The sequence below is a fragment of the Telopea speciosissima genome, chromosome 5, assembly GCF_018873765.1.
Source record: "Telopea speciosissima isolate NSW1024214 ecotype Mountain lineage chromosome 5, Tspe_v1, whole genome shotgun sequence".
NCBI classification, from domain to species: domain Eukaryota; kingdom Viridiplantae; phylum Streptophyta; class Magnoliopsida; order Proteales; family Proteaceae; genus Telopea; species Telopea speciosissima.
The window spans coordinates 38531905-38550255 of NC_057920.1; the positions used below are offsets into that span (position 1 = coordinate 38531905).

General features: G+C 38.3%; 1 protein-coding gene across 1 annotated transcript in view; it reads right to left on the reverse strand.

Annotated features, from left to right (window-relative positions):
- Nucleotides 1–18351, reverse strand: part of LOC122661552 — a 124448-nt gene that overhangs the window by 86900 nt on the left and 19197 nt on the right. The window contains exon 4 of the mRNA XM_043856975.1: nt 15087–15176. Within this exon, the coding sequence (XP_043712910.1) occupies nt 15087–15176 (90 nt within the window). The remainder of the gene's footprint in view (nt 1–15086; nt 15177–18351) is intronic.

Genomic DNA, 18351 nt, shown 5'->3' on the forward strand with positions numbered 1-18351 from the left:
GAATGCATTCTTACATGGTGACCTAGAAGAAGAAGTATATATGTACTCTTCTCCTGGGTTCAAGCATCCTGGTGATAATGGGAAAATGTGTCGACTTAGGAAGGCTCTCTATGGACTCAAACAGTCTCCTAAGGCTTGGTTTGAGAGGTTCAGACAAGCCCTCCTACAGAATGGCTACACTCAAAGTCAAGCTGACCACACATTGTTTATACAGAGGAAGGGCAACACTATTACAGCTCTCATTGTTTATGTTGATGACATTGTGGTCACGGGAAACAGTGAAGCTGAAATCTCAAAACTTAAGCTTTATTTGGCTCGGCAGTTTGAGATCAAAGATCTTGGTCTATTGAAGTATTTTCTGGGGATTGAAGTTTCAAGATCTAAGCAAGGGATCAATGTTTGCCAAAGGAAGTTTGTTCTTGATCTACTTAAGGAGACAGGCTACATAGGAAGCAAACCAATCTCCTCCCCTATTGAGCAAAACCACAAACTAGGGGAAGATTGTGGTGAACCTTTGGTGGATGCTGAAAAGTATCAGAGGCTAGTAGGTAAACTTATCTACCTCTCACTCACCCGACCTGACATCACCTATGCTGGTGGAGTAGTGAGTCAGTTTATGCATGCACCCAAGATGGGACATCTTGATGCAGTTTATAGGATCCTCAGGTATTTGAAGTCATGCCCTGGAAAAGGTCTTCTCTTCTCTAGGAATGGTCACTTGAGAATTGAAGTATATACAGATGCTGATTGGGCTGGGTCTATCTCTGATAGGAGATCCACATCTGGATACTGTACCTTTGTTGGAGGCAATTTGGTCATCTGGAGGAGTAAGAAACAACCAGTGGTAGCCAGATCAAGAGCTGAAGTAGAGTTTAGAGCCATGGCTCATGGTGTGTGTGAAGTCTTGTGGTTGAAGAAGCTTGTCCAAGAATTGGGGTTTGAGACAACTGAACCTATGAGTCTATATTGCGACAACAAGACAGCCATCAGCATTGCTCACAACCCAGTTCAACATGACAGGACAAAGCATGTTGAGGTTGACAGACACTTTATTAAGGAGAAAATAGACTCTAAGGCTATTTGTATTCCATTTGTGAAGACGAATGAACAAGTGGCTGATATCTTCACCAAAGGACTTGGCTCCAATTACTTTAGTTTTATGTTAGACAAGCTGGGTATGTATGACATATATCACCCAGCTTGAGGGGGAGTGTTAAGAATGGCTGTATTGTATCAAGGGTATATGTGTAAATATCCCCTTGTATTATTTTCTTATTTTTTGTCATTTGTATAAGGCCAAGGGCTTAGGTGTAATTTACTATTCTTTTCAACATGAGCATGTTAGTCTCTAGGTTAGAGACATAACACTAGAACACCAAAACCGTGGCTGCTCGCTTCTCTTTCTTCTCTTCTCCTTCAACCTAAAATCTAACAGGAAGGTGCTGCTGTTCCTCAACACCTAAATCAAGTTGCTGATCTAAATCTTGAAGGACGGCTGCTATCATAGTGTATGTGAAGGTGCTGATTTAAATATAGTTGCTGTTACAGTTCAAGTGTCGCTGCTGTCCATTATTGTTGCAATCAAATAGAGGTTCTTATATATGAGGTAAGGAGTACGGATCAAATGGAAGGAGAAACCTCAGAATTGAAAGAGAACCAAACTTGAGAGTTCAAGAGAGTTGCTGCTGCAATAGGATCTTCTATGAAATATTGGAGGCGATTAAAGAAGAGGGAAGAGGAGATTACATTCGGGTAGTTTTGGAGATTCGGTTTAAGAATATCGATTCCGGTATGTTGGTTTACAATTTTAAATGAAGTTTTATTATTATTTTCTTATGGTAAAGAATGGTGAGACTGCGAATGATATATAAAGACATGCCATTGAGTTGACTCTGTCACGGACAGATTTGACCTTTCCCTGTTGTGAAGATCATAACTCACTCAATACAGATCTAAATGGAGTGATCCCAACTCCATTACACATTAGACACCAAAATCTACAAATTATGCATAAATAGCCATCTCAATTTCCACCTCTAAGTGGGACAAAAGTTGAGTTTAAGTTGAGTAAAGAATTTTGGAAATTTCAAATTTCAGTCTTATTATGGGGACCGGAAGTTTGGTTCACCTAAGGGTCGTGACTTCGAAGTTTTCATTATGAGAGTGGAGTTCGGTCAGAGATATTGGACGACCGTTGCCTAAGGCTAGAGTACAAGTCTCTAATTTAAGAAATTTAAGTTTTGGTTCTAGTATGTAATGGAACATTATTATGAAGTGTAGGCGTTTTCTTTGTGGACGAGCCAAACATACAGGAGAGTACACGTTGATTGATTCGGACGGTGAGTGGAATTACACAACTCATACTTATATTTTCATATTAAAACTCTCCTTCTGATTTTCTAAAAATTCTGCTTTTCAATCATATTTACAAACCTTTGTGTTTGATTTTCAAAACTATGCATGTATTGCATTTAAATTTGGAAAATTGCTGTCTTCGAGCGTGCGGACTTTAGGACTGGTCTATCCAGCCATCGACTGCACGCCATCGACCGTTCGACCCTAAAAGCTTGTTTTGCTGTATTTTTCAGAGGGGTTTTTGCCAAAGCTCCAATGTATGTTATTTCTGAAAATTGTACATGTGCATTCATATTTTTCTTTTGCGACCTATATAACAGTGCAGACGTATTTAATTTCATGACCCGTATAACAGTGCAGGCATATTTTTTATGACCTGTATAACAGTGCAAGCACTTTCATTTTGTGACCCGTATAACGGTGCGGGCATACCTTCCTTTAGCATGCATGATGTTTGTGTCTATTTCTGTTATTCATGTTATTGGACAGAATTATTCTCTCTTTTGTTTCATAAAACTTGAGTGGAATTTATGTGGTTTTGCTCATTGATATTTAGTCGTATGATATCTTATTTTATGTCTTTAGGTAATGTAATGTTGCATAGTTTTCAAATGATCGTATGAGGTTGTTTCATTTCCTCACTAAGCTTTCCCTAGCTTACCCCTCATTATATTTTCAGATGAAGCACCTCTTGAGTATGAGAAGATTTATGTTGAGAATAATGAAGACATGGTATGACTACGGCGAAGATGTTTATTTCACTTAATTTACTTTTAAATTCTGTTGAGACAAAATTCTGGTTTATAGACTTGTAGTTTGATTTACTTTTGGTTTAAGGTTGGAAGAATGTAATTTCAATTTACATTTGGTTGGGAGACAATGTAATGGTTTGATTATGGGTTTTGGAATAAAGGATTTATGGTTTGAATTAAAGACTTCTACTGTGTTTATTTGAATGGTTGTGATTAGATATGCTGCTACTGTAATTTGAGGCAATGATGATTTATGCTTGGTTCACACTCAGGTTCCTTTCGCTAAGATTATCGATCTTGTGGACCGTTAACGACCTAAAATCCTGGACTGATTTGGGGGCATTACAAAAAATGTTTAAATAATACCCTAAAATACTGTTTCTGATCAACATACTATATCATATGATAATTTTATTGGCACTACTGATCACCCATGTGGGTGAAGCTACAGAGTCGCACAAGACCCTATAGACAAATTTCTCCCATAGGATAAAGATGGTAATTTCATTCTTTAAAGGCGGCCTTTACAGAAATTTAGTAAAAGACCCCCCCCAACATTAACTCACTAGACTCTAATTAAACTGAACTAGAACCTCCTATTGATTTATTTCTAAGAATAGTATTCCCGTCGCAACATATCCCTTTAGTAACATGGCCATAGGATCCCAAGACCATAGTAATCAATGTTGCCAAGGTCCGCCAAGCCGGTGGCCAGGCACCTTGTTGCCTGCCCACCTAGGAGACCAAAGCATGGCCATGGATAGAAAGATCATAACTTTAGGCTTTGGTTTTAGGGTTTGCAATTCATAACTTACTCGGTAATGTTTTAGTTAATGTCAATATGTCATTGCATTGTAATATGGGGCACTTAGCATCTAAAACCATGATAGCATTCAACAATAGAAAAACATAGTGGATAAATATAAAGCCACATCGAGGTCAAAACCTCACCAAATGATACCTTTCCCACCTAAGCAAACACTATATTCACCAAAATAAGGTGACCACATGCCCAGCGCATCCCCACACGCCTTATCGTTTAGGCAACACCTTGACATTTATACCCAAAGAACACTGATTTGCAAGATCTTTATCTCTAACTAAATAAGTTTTCAGATGGTGCCTAATCACATGAATCAAACAGTTTTTTCTTCCAAAAACCGACCCAAATATAGGTGATGAAAATCGACACAAATAATGGCTCAACATTCCTTGAGGATTAAGAAGCTCCCACATCATGAAGCCAGTAATTGGTTGCCGATTGGTTCAAGAGAAGTGCTTTGGAGAACACTAGTAAAGAATAAGCAAAAGAAAATGAAAAAAAAAAAGGGACAATAACCTAGAAATTCACATAGGGTAAGGAAGAATCCATTTTCACCGCTGTAAAATCCCCAAATAAAGCAAGCAAATAATTTGAAGTTCTCCAATTTCATAATAAAATCTCCAGACAACAAGTGTATGCACTCTTTGAAGACGCTCAACTCCCATAGTCCTACCATGACCTGAAAGGCTTAAACTAACTTGTAGATCACTATGATTCAAAAGAATCCTGACAAAGGCTGGCAGTCTGGTTTAATTGATGCGCAAGATTACTAAAATACACCCTACCACCATTGTTATTAAGACCCATAATTATATTATTTTTTTATAAATTACAATTTACTGTTAGAAGAAAGGAACAGTACAAGCTAGGGATACAACATCATCATCATCATGAGAAACACAACCAAAAGCCCAAGTTTACAGTAAAAGCCCTACCACCGGACTTAATGTCAATTTACAAAGGACCGTCCCCAAAACATAAGCTAGACCATACAACCCCCTGTTTCGTCAAAACATTAGCCAGATCATTGTGCTTCTTGGGTCCCATTGAGAACGAACTTGCATTTGAGATGCTAAGAATTGGATGCATCTAATAAAACAAGAGTAATGTCATGGCTCCTCTGCCCAACTCTCTCATCCACCATATCACATTGGCTGAATCACCATCAATGAGCTTAATGGAATCCCTTCTCGTCAGCAACCCTATCTCTAAAGACCCGGTTGGCAGCTGAATTTTACACTAAGGATCTGGGACATCTCAAATACTTCTTGGTGATTGAAGTAGCCCGATCTAGCAAAGGGATCTTCATCTCTCAAAGAAAATACATCTTAGACCTTGAAGAAACAGGGATGCTTGGGTGTAAACCTGCTGAATCTCCCATTGAAGTCAAACCACCAACTGAGCAGCCCAGGTGAAGACTCTGAAGACAGAGAGAGATACCAGTGCCTCACAGGAAGACTAATCTATCTCTCCCACACTAGACTAGACATTGCCTATGCTGTGGGAATTGTAGCCGGTTTCTTCATGATCCGAAGACTGCTCACTTTGAAGCAATATACAGAATTCTTCGGTATTTCAAGTCAGCTCCAGGGAAAGGAATCCTATTCTCAAACAATGGAAGTCTAAAGTTGGAGTCCTTTACTAATGCTAATTAGGCTGGCTCCATTGATGACAGAAGATCCACTTCAGGCTTACTGTACATTCCTCGGAGGGAATTTGTTAACTTGGAGGGGTAAGAAAAATTCTGTGGTTTCCAAATCCAATACTGACACAGAATACAAGGCAATGGCACAGGGGTTTGTGAACTCATTTGGTTAAAGAAACTCCTCTATGATTTAAGCATAGAACCAGAAGGACCTATGAGACTCTACTATGATAATCAAGTTGCAATTAGTATAGCTCATAACCCTGTTCAGCATGATAGGACAAAGCATGGTGAGATTGACCGACACTTCATCAAGGAGAAGATTGAAGAAGGTCTGTTACGCACTCTGTTTGTTACTATTGAGAACCAACTGGTCGATGTTTTCTCTAAAGGCTTATCGGTTAAATCCTTCCATCCTATTGTTTCCAAGTTGGGCATTCGAGATATCTATGCACCAACTTGAGGGGGAGTGTTGAAGTGTAGCCCAGTTCTTGTACCAGTTCGGTTCTCTTGTTGCAATGTGTAATGTATCCAGGTACATTATGTGTCTAGATGCGCATGTTAAATGTGCTAGATAAGGATTGAGTCAATCATTCCATATTTGAAATCATCTCAAGTTATAAATAAAGTGGTGACCTCTATCACTCTGGCAAGCAATTTATTCTCTCTAATCCTATCTTCTCAACTAATATATTACTGATGATCCTCCTACCATTGATTCAAAAGATCCTACCACGCTCACAGCCATAGCTGTCAAGGCGTCACCTAGGCGTCCAAGGTGTTGCCTTGCTTTTGGACCCTCTCCAACGCCTTGGGTCGCCTAGAAGCTGTGACAACTATGCTCACAACGTATGATGAGTGGATGTGTGAGAACTCTACTATCAAAATATGGTAATGGAACAGTGTTGAACCTGTTATTGCATCCAATGTGATGTTTCACACTCTTGCTAAAGATGTCTAGAAGATTTGCATCGAAGAATATCTCCCATATGTATAATCTCTATGAGAAACTTTTCAACTTCAAACAAGGAGATAAGACTTTAAATGAATATTTTGCTAGTTACAAAGCTATTGTTGAAGAACTCCAGATACATCAGCCCTTGACTACCAATCTGGAGCAATTGAAGCAACAAAGAGCCGAATTTCATGTTGTAAAATCTCTAATTGAACTAAACCCTGCCTATCAATCTGTGAAGAGTAAACTTCTCACAGGGGCAAAGGTTCCTACTCTCAATGAAGTCTTCTCTCGCATCAATCACCTGGCTAATCCTTCTAAAACTAATACTACGCCCAAGTAATTCAGCCTTTGTTGCCAATCGTGGATGAGGCCATGGTCGTGGCCAATCCAGAGGTTGAGGCCGTGGAACTAATGGTCGTGGTATAGGTAGTCAACCTATTGATAAATCTTCTCGCCAATGTACTTACTAAGACAGATCAAATCATACTATTGATACCTATAGGGCCAAACATGGAAAACCTGAGTGGGCAAATAAGTTAGTCAATACAGCCATAATTGATGCTTCTACTAAGAAAACTACTGATAGTTGATAGTTCTACATCTGCTGCATCTTCTATTGTGTCTCGAGATGATTATAACCAGTTACTCAAACGCCTTCAACAACTTGAAGCTGCATTTGCATCCATCTCTACAACCACCCTAGCTTATACAGGTAACTCTGCATTTCATATCTTCTCTACCCTATGGATTATTGATTTTGGTGCTTTATGTCATACGACTGGAAAGTCAAATTTGTTTTCCTCTATGAGTCATTCAAAAAACCTCTCCAGTTATCCTTGGTGATGGATCCTCTACTCGTGTGATTGTTCACGGTACTGTCTCTTCGACTTCTTCCATGACTTTTTCACCTGTTCTTCATGTTCCCAAATTACCTTTAAGTCTTTTATCTATCAGTCAACTTACTAAATCTCACAATTGTTTTGTTACCTTCTACCCTTCTTAATGTGTTTCTCAGGACCTTCAGACAAGGAAGAGGATTGGTGGAGGGCTTGAGCGAGATGAGCTGTATTACATTGATGGTATAGAACCTTTTACTGCTACTACCACTACTACCATACCTTCTCTTCTACAATGGCATCTTCGTCTTGGTCACCCATCTCTATCAAAGCTTCAGTTGTAATACCCATGCCCAAAATATAAGGGTAATTTGGACTTTTCACTTTGTGTGCAAAATTTGTACCAATGGACCAATGAAGTATGGAATTTTGGTTGTTGGCATGCACACTAGAGGTAAAACCTTGCTAGTATTTTATTAGTGTTAATGCAAGGTATGCTTGTTTATTTATTTATTTTTTCTTCTTTGTGCATGGTTATATGTTGCTAGTATCCAAATATATTTATTTATAAGTTTATTAACATCTAAGAGAGGTTAGCCAAGTGGTTAGGACCCTATATGGAATTAAGGAGGTTTAAGGATCAATTCTTGAGGGAAGCAATTGAAAGGAATTTTATTTGTTTTTCTTTGGATAGCTTGGTGGACACAATATTGACTTTTGACTTGGGTACTATGGATCGATATTGAAAGGAAAAGAGAGATTCCCTTGTCAAGGTGTACTTGAGAAGCTGAGATAGATTAATGGAAGGGAGAGAATTAAGAAACTTAAAGTTTAATGAATTAATAAACTGTAAAATAAATTAAGAGATTAAAACTTAAAATTTAATTAAAAGGGAGTTGAAACTTATTTCCAAAAAATAAAGAAAAAGAAGTAAAGAAAATAAAAAAAAAGGATTGAAGAAGAAGAAATAAAGAACAAATAAAGAAGAAATGAAGAAGAAGAAATAAGGAGAAAAAGAGAGAAGGAGAGAAAGTTTTACGTAAGAGCAAGAGAGAAGGCTTCATTGGACTTGTCTTTTTTCAAAAGGTATACATTTTAATGTTCTCATATTCTATTTCATGATCATTTGAATATAGGAGATTGATTCTTGAGGTTATATTGTTACAGTGTACAGTTTTGGACAGATTCTGTCCGTTGTTAGAAAAAAAATTGTATCTCTTAATCGGTGAGGATTTTTTACCCCAATTTCGGTGGGATTATGGATGACATACAGATGGAATATTATTTCAAATTTGAGGCCCATCTAATTTCGTTTAGTATCCCATCTAAATGAGAACTTGGGACTAGTATGCTGTCATGGCAGAATTTGAACCTGAACTTGGGAATAATGAAAGCCCAACTAATATTTGGAATTTAGACTTGAAATTTGGTGTGAATCATTATTATTTAGTCTAGTTTAATACAAAAGAAATTCAGATTAAAATAATTTTGGGATATGGTATTTATGTATCTTTTAAATATGTTGCGCAGATTCTGGCTGAATCAGTGCACTAAGATTGAAACAAATGATTTAAATATGAAATATGAGAATTTGGAGATGGTTTTTGGTGGAGATCTTAGTATTAGCGTAAATTGGTCCCCTGTAAATTTTGAGAGTCTCTAGATATGTACAAGTGGGGTAAATATTGCAATTTGAGGGCTGCCTGTATTTACAAGTTGGGTACAGCTTTGTAAGGGTACATAAACCTATTGATTTTGTTATTTATAACCTATGTAGGGGATACTGGATCGTTATTTTTGTGATTTGAAATGCAGTGAGAATTGAGTTAAAACTTGCAAAGATGAGTGAGACCCCGTAAAACCTATGTATTATTTTCATATACAAATATCTTTTCTTTGATTCGCCATTTTATAAAATTTCATAATTTTAAACAACATGACTATTTGTGCATAATTGTCTTGAAGTCTATTTTGAAGTATTATGCATGTTTTGAAATATAATTTGATTTCTATTGAACAAAATGCATGATTTTTACTTTATTAAAAACATGATGAGACTTGTCATTGTATAAGATACGATTTGAATGTAATATTGTTGGACTGCAACCATTCCAACAGGGGGTTATGTGTTGGGGTGGATTGTTGAGCACAGGAGTGAGGCAAGAGTGTGACGTTTAAGGACATGGTCCGGTTCTGTGAGCCAAGAGCTCGAAGCTCACAATTCCATTATGTTTAGGTATGTGGACCGGGGGGGTGAGGCAAGAGCGTGACGTTTAAGGAACGTGGTTTTCCCTCCATAGGAGCCCGTTACCGGTTCTGTGAGCTAAGAGCCTGCGTCCCATCCTATTGATTATATTAGTAATATGTTGATTTTTAGCAGTGTCATTTTATGAACCTACTGAGGCTATTAATTGGAACTACATTTATGAACTTTTGAACTCATGGCATGTTTTACTGGAATTTGTGATATTTTACATATTTATATAACATATGTTTTGAGATTCTATTACATTTCTGGATATGCATTTGTTTATCGATATTTATGTTCTGTTTCCCCTTACTCATTAAGCTTTCCCCAAGCTTACCCTTTTATTTAACCACATAGAGAACGAGAGTCAAGAGCCATGCTCATGTGATGAGTGCACTGGAGTTATTGGAGAAGATGATACTCAGATTGGGGATGATTAGAAAAATTATGGAATCATTTATCTTTTTTTTATTTGGAACGATTGTAATGATTTGGATTTGGATTTAATCCTGATACATGGTTTATTTTAATATTTGGATGGATGGATGTAATAGGGATTTATTCTTACTTTCAATTGTGGTGTCACCAACACCTTAGTTTTAAATATTCAAATTCATATTAATCGAATGTTGAATTTAACTGTTTAAGTCTTCTGCTATGTTATATGATGGTATTATTGAGGATTTATTTGGAGATTATGACTACTGGTTCAATTTTGGTTCATCTATCTAAAACCATTTCGATCTTGTGGATTTGTGTGACGACCCTTACCCCTAGGCCGGTTGGGGGCGTTACATCAGTTAATGGTTCCTAGTTGCAGATTAGCTCCTCATCTTGAGTGTGAAGCCTGAGAACTTGGAAAACATCACCGTGCATCTTTCCCTGCTCGTAGTGCACCCAAAGGTTCTTCCTTGTTTTCTTTACTCCATTCTCACATTTGGAGCCCTTGTCGAGTTTGTAATAGATTAGGGTTTTCTTATTTTGTCAGTTTTGTAGATTATTACTCCCGTTTAACATGGGTTTACTTGTTAAAAGATCGGTCTCAATTTCTTCCCATGTTTCAAAACTTTATCAAGAAATAAAAACTAAGTTTGATGTTTCTATTAAGATATTTCTGATAATACACTTGAATATACTCACACTGAGATCTTTGATTTTTGCTTAGCTCATGGTATAATTCGTCAGACTAGTTGTTCTTACACTCCACAACAAAATGGGGTGGCCAGACAAAAGAATGGATAATTATTGGAGGTAGCCCGATCTATTATGATTCATATGGATATCCCCAAATGTTTTTGTTGTGATGTTGTTCTTACTGCCTGTTATCTTATTAATCATGCCGTCATCTGTTTTATACAAACAATTTTCCTTTTCTCTATTTTATACCCTAATGTCTCCTTGTTTGGGTTACCACCACGAATCTTTGGCTGTATTTGTTTTGTTTACATTTTTCACCCTAACATAGATAAGTTGTCTACTCACTCTATTAAGTGCATTTTTCTTGGCTACTCTAGGACACAAAAAGGGTACAAGTTTTTTGACCCTATTACAAATAAAAAGTTTGTTAGTGCTGATGTCACTATCTTTGAGAATACTCCTTATTACTCTACCGTGTCTTCTTTATCTCCTCCTGCAGACAAGGTTTCTAGTCCACCTCTTCTAGTTCCTATCCCATTACATCCTCCTAAACCAATTCAGGTCTGTCGACAGTGACGACAGCATGAGTCACATCCTCCACTCCTACTGACAACTTGCCCTCCTCTACTATTGTTCCAGAGGTGCCATTCACCGCTACAGGCTCTGCTCTACCACCTACTCAATCGGATCCTGGTGTTGAGGCCTGAGGTCTCCCTCAACTTACCAGTTCTTGTTCATAAAGGTACTCACTTTTGTACTCCGAAATCTCAAAAATACATGATTGTATATCCCATTAAGCAGATGTTCTCTATTTCTCATCTACCTTCTTCATTACACACCCTTGCTTATTATTTATCTACTGACTTTGTTCCCAAAACCCACCATGAGGCCTTTTCTCATCCTGGCTAGAAAACAGCAATGGACACAGAGATGGATGCTTTATTATCTCGACAGACATGGACTCTAGTAGACCTAGCTACTGGTAGGGACCTTGTTAAGTGTCAATGGGTATATACTATCAAGTAGAATCCCGGTGGCTCTATTGAGCAACTTAAGGCGAGATTGGTTGCTAAATGATATACTCAAACTTATGGCATGGATTATTTCGAAACTTTCTCGCTTGTCGCCCGTTTAGATTATGCTCATGGCTTATTTCTATAGCTTTCAACTTAGATTGGCCCTTCTATCAGATGGATATTAAAAATGTTTTTCTCTATGGTGATCTTCAAGAGGAGGTTTATATGGAGCAACCTCCAAGGTATGTTGCTCAAGGGGAGAATTCAGCCAAAGTGTGCAACTTCATAAGGCCATTTATGGCTTGAAACAATCTCTTAGAGCATTGTTTGATAAATTCAGCTCCATAGCCAGTCATTGTGGGTTCTCAACAATGTTATTTTTTCAGTCTTTGTTCATCGCCAGAATTCAAAATTGGTTGTGTTGGTTATTTATGTGGATGATATTATTATATCAGGCAACGATGCGTCTGGTCTTGCCCAAGTTAAATCCTATCTTCACCAACATTTTCAAATGAAAGTTTTAGGTTCTCTCAAGTAATTTTGGGTATTGGGGTTTTACGGATCAAGAAAGGAATTAGTCTATCACAAAAACAATATGTGCTAGACTTTCTATTTGAGAATTGGAATGCTTGCTTTTAAACCAGTTGATACTCCCATGGATCCTCATCAAAAGTTTGGTTCCGGTGAGAGTGAAGATTTTGAAGATATACACTGGTATAGAAGATTGGATGGAAAACTTATTTATCTCACTGTTACTTGATATATTTTTTGTTGTTGGGTTCATCAATCAATATATGCACTCACCAAAGAAGATTCATTGGGATGCGGCCTACCGTATATTACGATACCTGAAAGGAGCTCCTGGTAAGGGATTTTATTTATCGACCCAATCGGAGTGTTGATCTGGTCGGGTTCTTTGATGCTGATTGGGCTGGTGCCGATGATGATAGGCGATCTACTACTGGTTATTATACCTTTGTGGGTGGTAATTTAGTCACTTGGAAAAGCAAGAAGCATACTACTATGGCTAGATCTAGTGTTGAGGCTCAGCATCGGGCTATGGCTCATACTACAACTGAGTTAATGTGGTTAAAATCATTGCTTAAGGAGTTGGGATTTCCAGTCATTCAACCTATGAAGATGTTTTGTGACAATCAAGTTGTTATTTATACTGCCAGCAATCCAATGTTTCATGAGAGGACCAAGGATATTGAAGTTGATTATCATTTTGTGAGAGATGTTATGAAAAAGTTAATTTCTACTCCATTTGTTTCGTCTACTAATCAGCTCGGTGATATATTTACCAAACCACTGTTTGGTCCTACTTTTCGAAAAGGTTGTTCCAAGCTAGGCCTGGGTGATTTGTATGCTCCAGCTTGAGGGGGAGTGTTAATTATATACCGTGGGATACATTATGTAACTCAATAATAGGGAGATTCCCTCTAATTGAGATTTGTGTTTAAGGTTCTTATTATGATTAGGATTAGTCCTTAAGTAGGTTTTCTAGTTGTGTTGTTTCTATTTCTAATTCTGATTCCTAGTACAATTAAGAGTCTGTCCATGTATACTTTCTTATTATAAATGAAGTCCTTGTGGGGGGACCGCTAGGTATCGAATTTCTTCCTAGGCAGTTCCCCTTTCTCTCCCATCTCTTTTATTCTCTTCTTCGACTCTCTGATTCTACAGTTCAACTGCTGTTACATCTCTAGTTAGTGATGTCTCAAATTTAGTACATCAGCTTCTGGTATACTTCCATCTGGAATTCTGGGGTCAAATTCTGATTCTAGCTACTAGATTTCTATTTCCAGAGCTGCAAACCTGTTTTCCTAGTGCCATTATGAATTGTCTGTGCTGGTCCGACCATTTCTCTATTTTCTGAGTTAATTGGGAGAGTTTATTCTACTACTTCTAACTAATATTTGACCAGGCTTCTAGCTATGAAGGACCACGAGACGCAATTCTTTGCCTGACATACTCTGCCATCTTTGTAGAGTACGTCATCTAACCGGTTATAGCCATCTGCCATCAGGCCATCTTCTCCCAGACACCATCAGGTCAGAGTTATAAATTCTCTTATTTCTGGACTATATTCTCTGCTTCTGCAATCTTGTCTGTACTAATCTCTTGCTGGAATTTTCTGGTTCAGACTTCAGAATTAGCCTACATTACATTGGACCGATTTTGATGTTTTACAATCTCATCTTGGAAGAATATAAAGAACAATATAGTATCACCTGGTACTATTGGTGTTGAATGGTCACTCACGTAGAGAAAGAAAAGCTGATAAATAGTACCTTAGGAGTCGGGAATATGCCAGGATAATGGAATGGAACTGTTAACAAAACAGCATTGAATGAATGGCTTGAATGATCAATGTGATCACCAAGCATCTTTATTTATAACTTTCAAGGAGTGGACAGAATTACAAATAAACCCCCCACATAGCCGACTCTACTAGCTATGGGGAAAACCAAAAGTACTCAAAATACCCTTTCGGGTTACATAACTCAACAGGAACAGACAGATCTGAAGTGTTGTGATGAGTTTCCTCCCATAGAAAAAAAAATGTATCAGACACTCGATCACTTTTGATGGATTGGAGCATCAACTAGTAAAAATTTGAAGAGCTGAAACTATCACCTTGTCAATAGAAGCAACCTCCATCCTAAGGAAGAATGAACAAACTCTTAAACCCTAGTGACCCCTTTTCACTTTTTTTTCTTCTTTTTTTTAAACACCCTGGAAATTGGATTAGCTCAATTTTTTAACTTTATGTAACTCCGCATTATAGAACTATCGTTTCATTGAACATGAGAAATGAAAGAAAAGGTCTGTGGTTTATTCTACAGATGATATCGGTTCAATTATAGTGAAGAGGATATGTTGCCATCAAACAAGAGAGGAAGTCGACAAATTTGAAAGGTTCAAATCTCTTCAGCTCATTCTATGAGATGGTCTAGAATCGATAAGAAATTAGGTAGAAAGAGCCCCATAGACCGAGAACCCACCTTGGGCTATGTTTTACATCTGAAAATAACAAGCATTCTTTTTGCATAAAGTTTCTGACACTTAACATGCATTCTTCTTGCATAGAATCCACCTTGGGGTATGTGTTACATCTGAAACTCTTTCCAGATTTCTGACTTAAATTGTGACTCAGACATATAATCAAAGCCCACTTACATCAGTTTAAAGCAGTGAGCCTCACATGAGTTTGGGAAGTTGTGATAGATCCCAATAAGTACTTATTGTTGAACTTAAAAAAGAATGGACTCTATTGTACCTCAGTAGCTTCTGCATTTTGTTACAAAATTACCTTAGCAATAAGAACTCGAATTGTTAAAAAGGCCTCCACACGGAGTTTTGCACTTCCACGATGTCCTCGTGCAGCCTCAGTACCTGCAATCTTTGCATAAAGGCCACAATTGGTCCCTCAGATATTCTTTTTTGTAAAACTTTTTTGTAAAAAAGACATCAATACAATTAGCAATACTAAACAGAGTTTCCAAAGTCAACCGAACTGTAAAATCACAAGGGGATAGATATAAGCCAGATAAGGAAATCATACAGTTTGTTAATAATTTTTTGAAATTGAGGAAACAATGAAATAGCATTCAATAATCTTAAGATAATAAGAACAGAGGATACACATAACAAAAAAAAATCCATAATAAATGATTCCATGCATTAGACCACTAATATTCATTTAACTGTGATTTATACTTGCCCAATCAACATTTCGCCTTTCCCTCAGCTGCACCTCATCATTAATCATTGCTCTTCATCTTCCTTTGCATCTACGCATAACAGTTTCTCCAACAACTCTATATGTTTCCACCCTGTTCGCTATCATTTCACCTAAAAGCTCAAACTGTTAGGAAAGGGCAGCATCAATGTACACATCAACACTCCCCAGCACGTGCAGGCAAAGATCCCATGGTCTTTGCACATGGAACTCACACAGCATTTCCTTCGCACAGCACTGAAGGAGAAGAAATGTCAGGAAAACTCTTCTGATGCACTTCCCAGGAGTCGAACACTTGACCTCCCTGCTCTGAACCATGTTTGATTTGGGGGAAAAGATTGACTGCCTACTACTTTATTTATAGGGAAATTATCAACGCCACCCCCCGAGGTTTGCCAATAATTTAAGGCACCTATACTAAGTATCGAAATATCAACCGTTACTCATTTTTAAATGATGATAACCTCTGAAATGCATTTTACTAAATAACTTTCTACACTAAAACATAAAAAACCCAGCCCAACACTGAATCTCCCAACTTCTGCGGTTGTTTCTTCTCTCCCTCTCCGATGCAGATTGATGGAGCCGAGATCAGCAAAAATCAGTCACAGACAGAATGGGCGACGAACAAAATCAAACCAGGGGATGGGGAGTTTCTATTACAAACCCATAATAGTATAAAAAACTGAACAGAAAAATGGGAGAATCGTCGGAAATTGCAGCGGCGTTGGCGGAACTCTTTGGGCGAGTCAAGCAGCCATCACTTGGCTTGTCTCAATCTCTTCTTCACGAATACAATGAGTGGTACTCCGTAACCACGGGAACAGAAACCGACCGAGCTTGAACGAGATTCAACGATACAAAAGTCCAGCTCCGATGTCTGGCTGGAATGGAAAACAGATATGGGAACGGCTACTGGTGATCTGCGCTGGCGCTGTGTTGTCCTTGTCCCTCAAAATACAACATGCTGCCTCCCAGTGAGCTTGCTTTGGTTTCTCCATGAACTGGCTAATAAATCAACTGCAAATGATATGTCAAGCGTAGATGAATTTACCAACCAATCTCCTATATTGATGTGTATCCGCAAACTCCTCTTCACAAACACCAAGTTTCTAATGAGGATCTATAAAAGTAACATGTTTGGAACCAAACATGCCAATTTCAGAAAGAAGGTCAAGAACATTTTTCCTCTGAGACAGACTAACACCTTTCTTGATGCGAAAGACCTCAATACCCAAAAAATATCGGAGAGCACCCAAGTCCATCTGAAAGTGTTGTTGGAAGGAACATAGTTGTCAAGGCGTCGCCCTGGGTCGCCTAGACACCGTGACAACTATGCTTCAATCCAAGACAAATCATTACTAGAGATGATAATATCATCAACATAAACAATCAATACTACCACCTTGGAGCCCTATCGACAAACAAACACAGAGTGACCAGAGTAGCACTATGCGAACCCATAAGCAGTAATAATTTCGCTGAATTTATCAAACCAAGTTCTCGGTAATTGTTTCAAGCCAATTGCCTTGTGAAGCTTGCATACTTTCTGTACATTCTCCCCCTAAGCAACATACCCAAGAGGTTGCTCCATATATATCTTCTCATGTAAATCATTATACAAAAATGCATTCTTAATATCAAATTGAAACAAGGGCCAATCAAGATTAACAACTAGAGAAATAAGAACTCGGATAGAGTGGCGAAAAGCAACAGGACAAAATGTCTCAAAGTAATCAACACCATATGTCTGAGTATATCCTTTAGCTACTAAGCGAGGCTGATGCAGAACCAAGGGTGTATTCAAGGAAGAAGAAGAAGAAGAAGGCTGCTGCCTACCTTGGCAGCCAACTGTTGGTGTAACACTGTTCACGTGGTACTGTTCACGTGAACAGTGCTGTTCTATTGGGTTGCTATGTTTTAATTCTTGAGTCTTGTAATAAACCAGTGTGAACCGGTTGGTTCAGCTGGTCTAATTTAAGTTATGGTCCCGAGGGTAGTTAAGTCCTTTTACTTATTTAAGTTGTTAGTAGAAATTCAGTCTCACATCAGCCATGAGTTATTTGGGCTGATAGTGTCTTGTATCTCAAGAAAGGTCCAAAATTGGAAGTTTCTAATTTTGAGACTTTCCAATTTTGAACCCTTCACCTGTTTTCCTCAGTTAATAAAAGCAACCCAGGGGCTGCAAGAAGCCTACGATTTGATTCAAAAATATCTCTGCTTATGCAAGTTATGCTTCCATGAAGCTGTTCCTTGGTGTTTGATCCTTGGAGAGAGGAGCTGGTGTTGGATCCTGCTGACTCCTTGCGGTGGGAAACCCAGGAGGTTCTTCCTTGTTGCTGATCTTCATTTCCTGCAAGTTTCCAAGCCTTTAGAAGTCCATCCCTTTCAACAGATCTCCATTGCTGCTGCTCAGACCTTCATTCCCAGGTTACCTTCTATTTCCAGCCTAACCTTCTAATTCCAGTACACCTTTCCCCTGCCCAATCCAACCATCATCTTTCTCTCATCTTTTAAGCACTTCTTCCCCATCCTATAGCCTCCACTCGATCCCCCTTTTAGCCCCATATAACCTGCAGATCACCTTCCACAATAAATCTCCAAAATCCCATTAGACCCTGTTGCCCAGTTTGCAGAACCCATCGGCAGAGACAACTGCCCTGCTGCAGATTTGTTTCCTTAGCCTTTTTTTTATTCCCTATTGATCAGACCTATTCCCTCACCTTAACCCTGACCTTAGACCAACCCATTAACCACCAAATCAACCCAGCCTTACCCATCGAACTGAACCAATTTTTCCCTGATTTCAGATTCTGTTCTGGGACTGATTGAATCT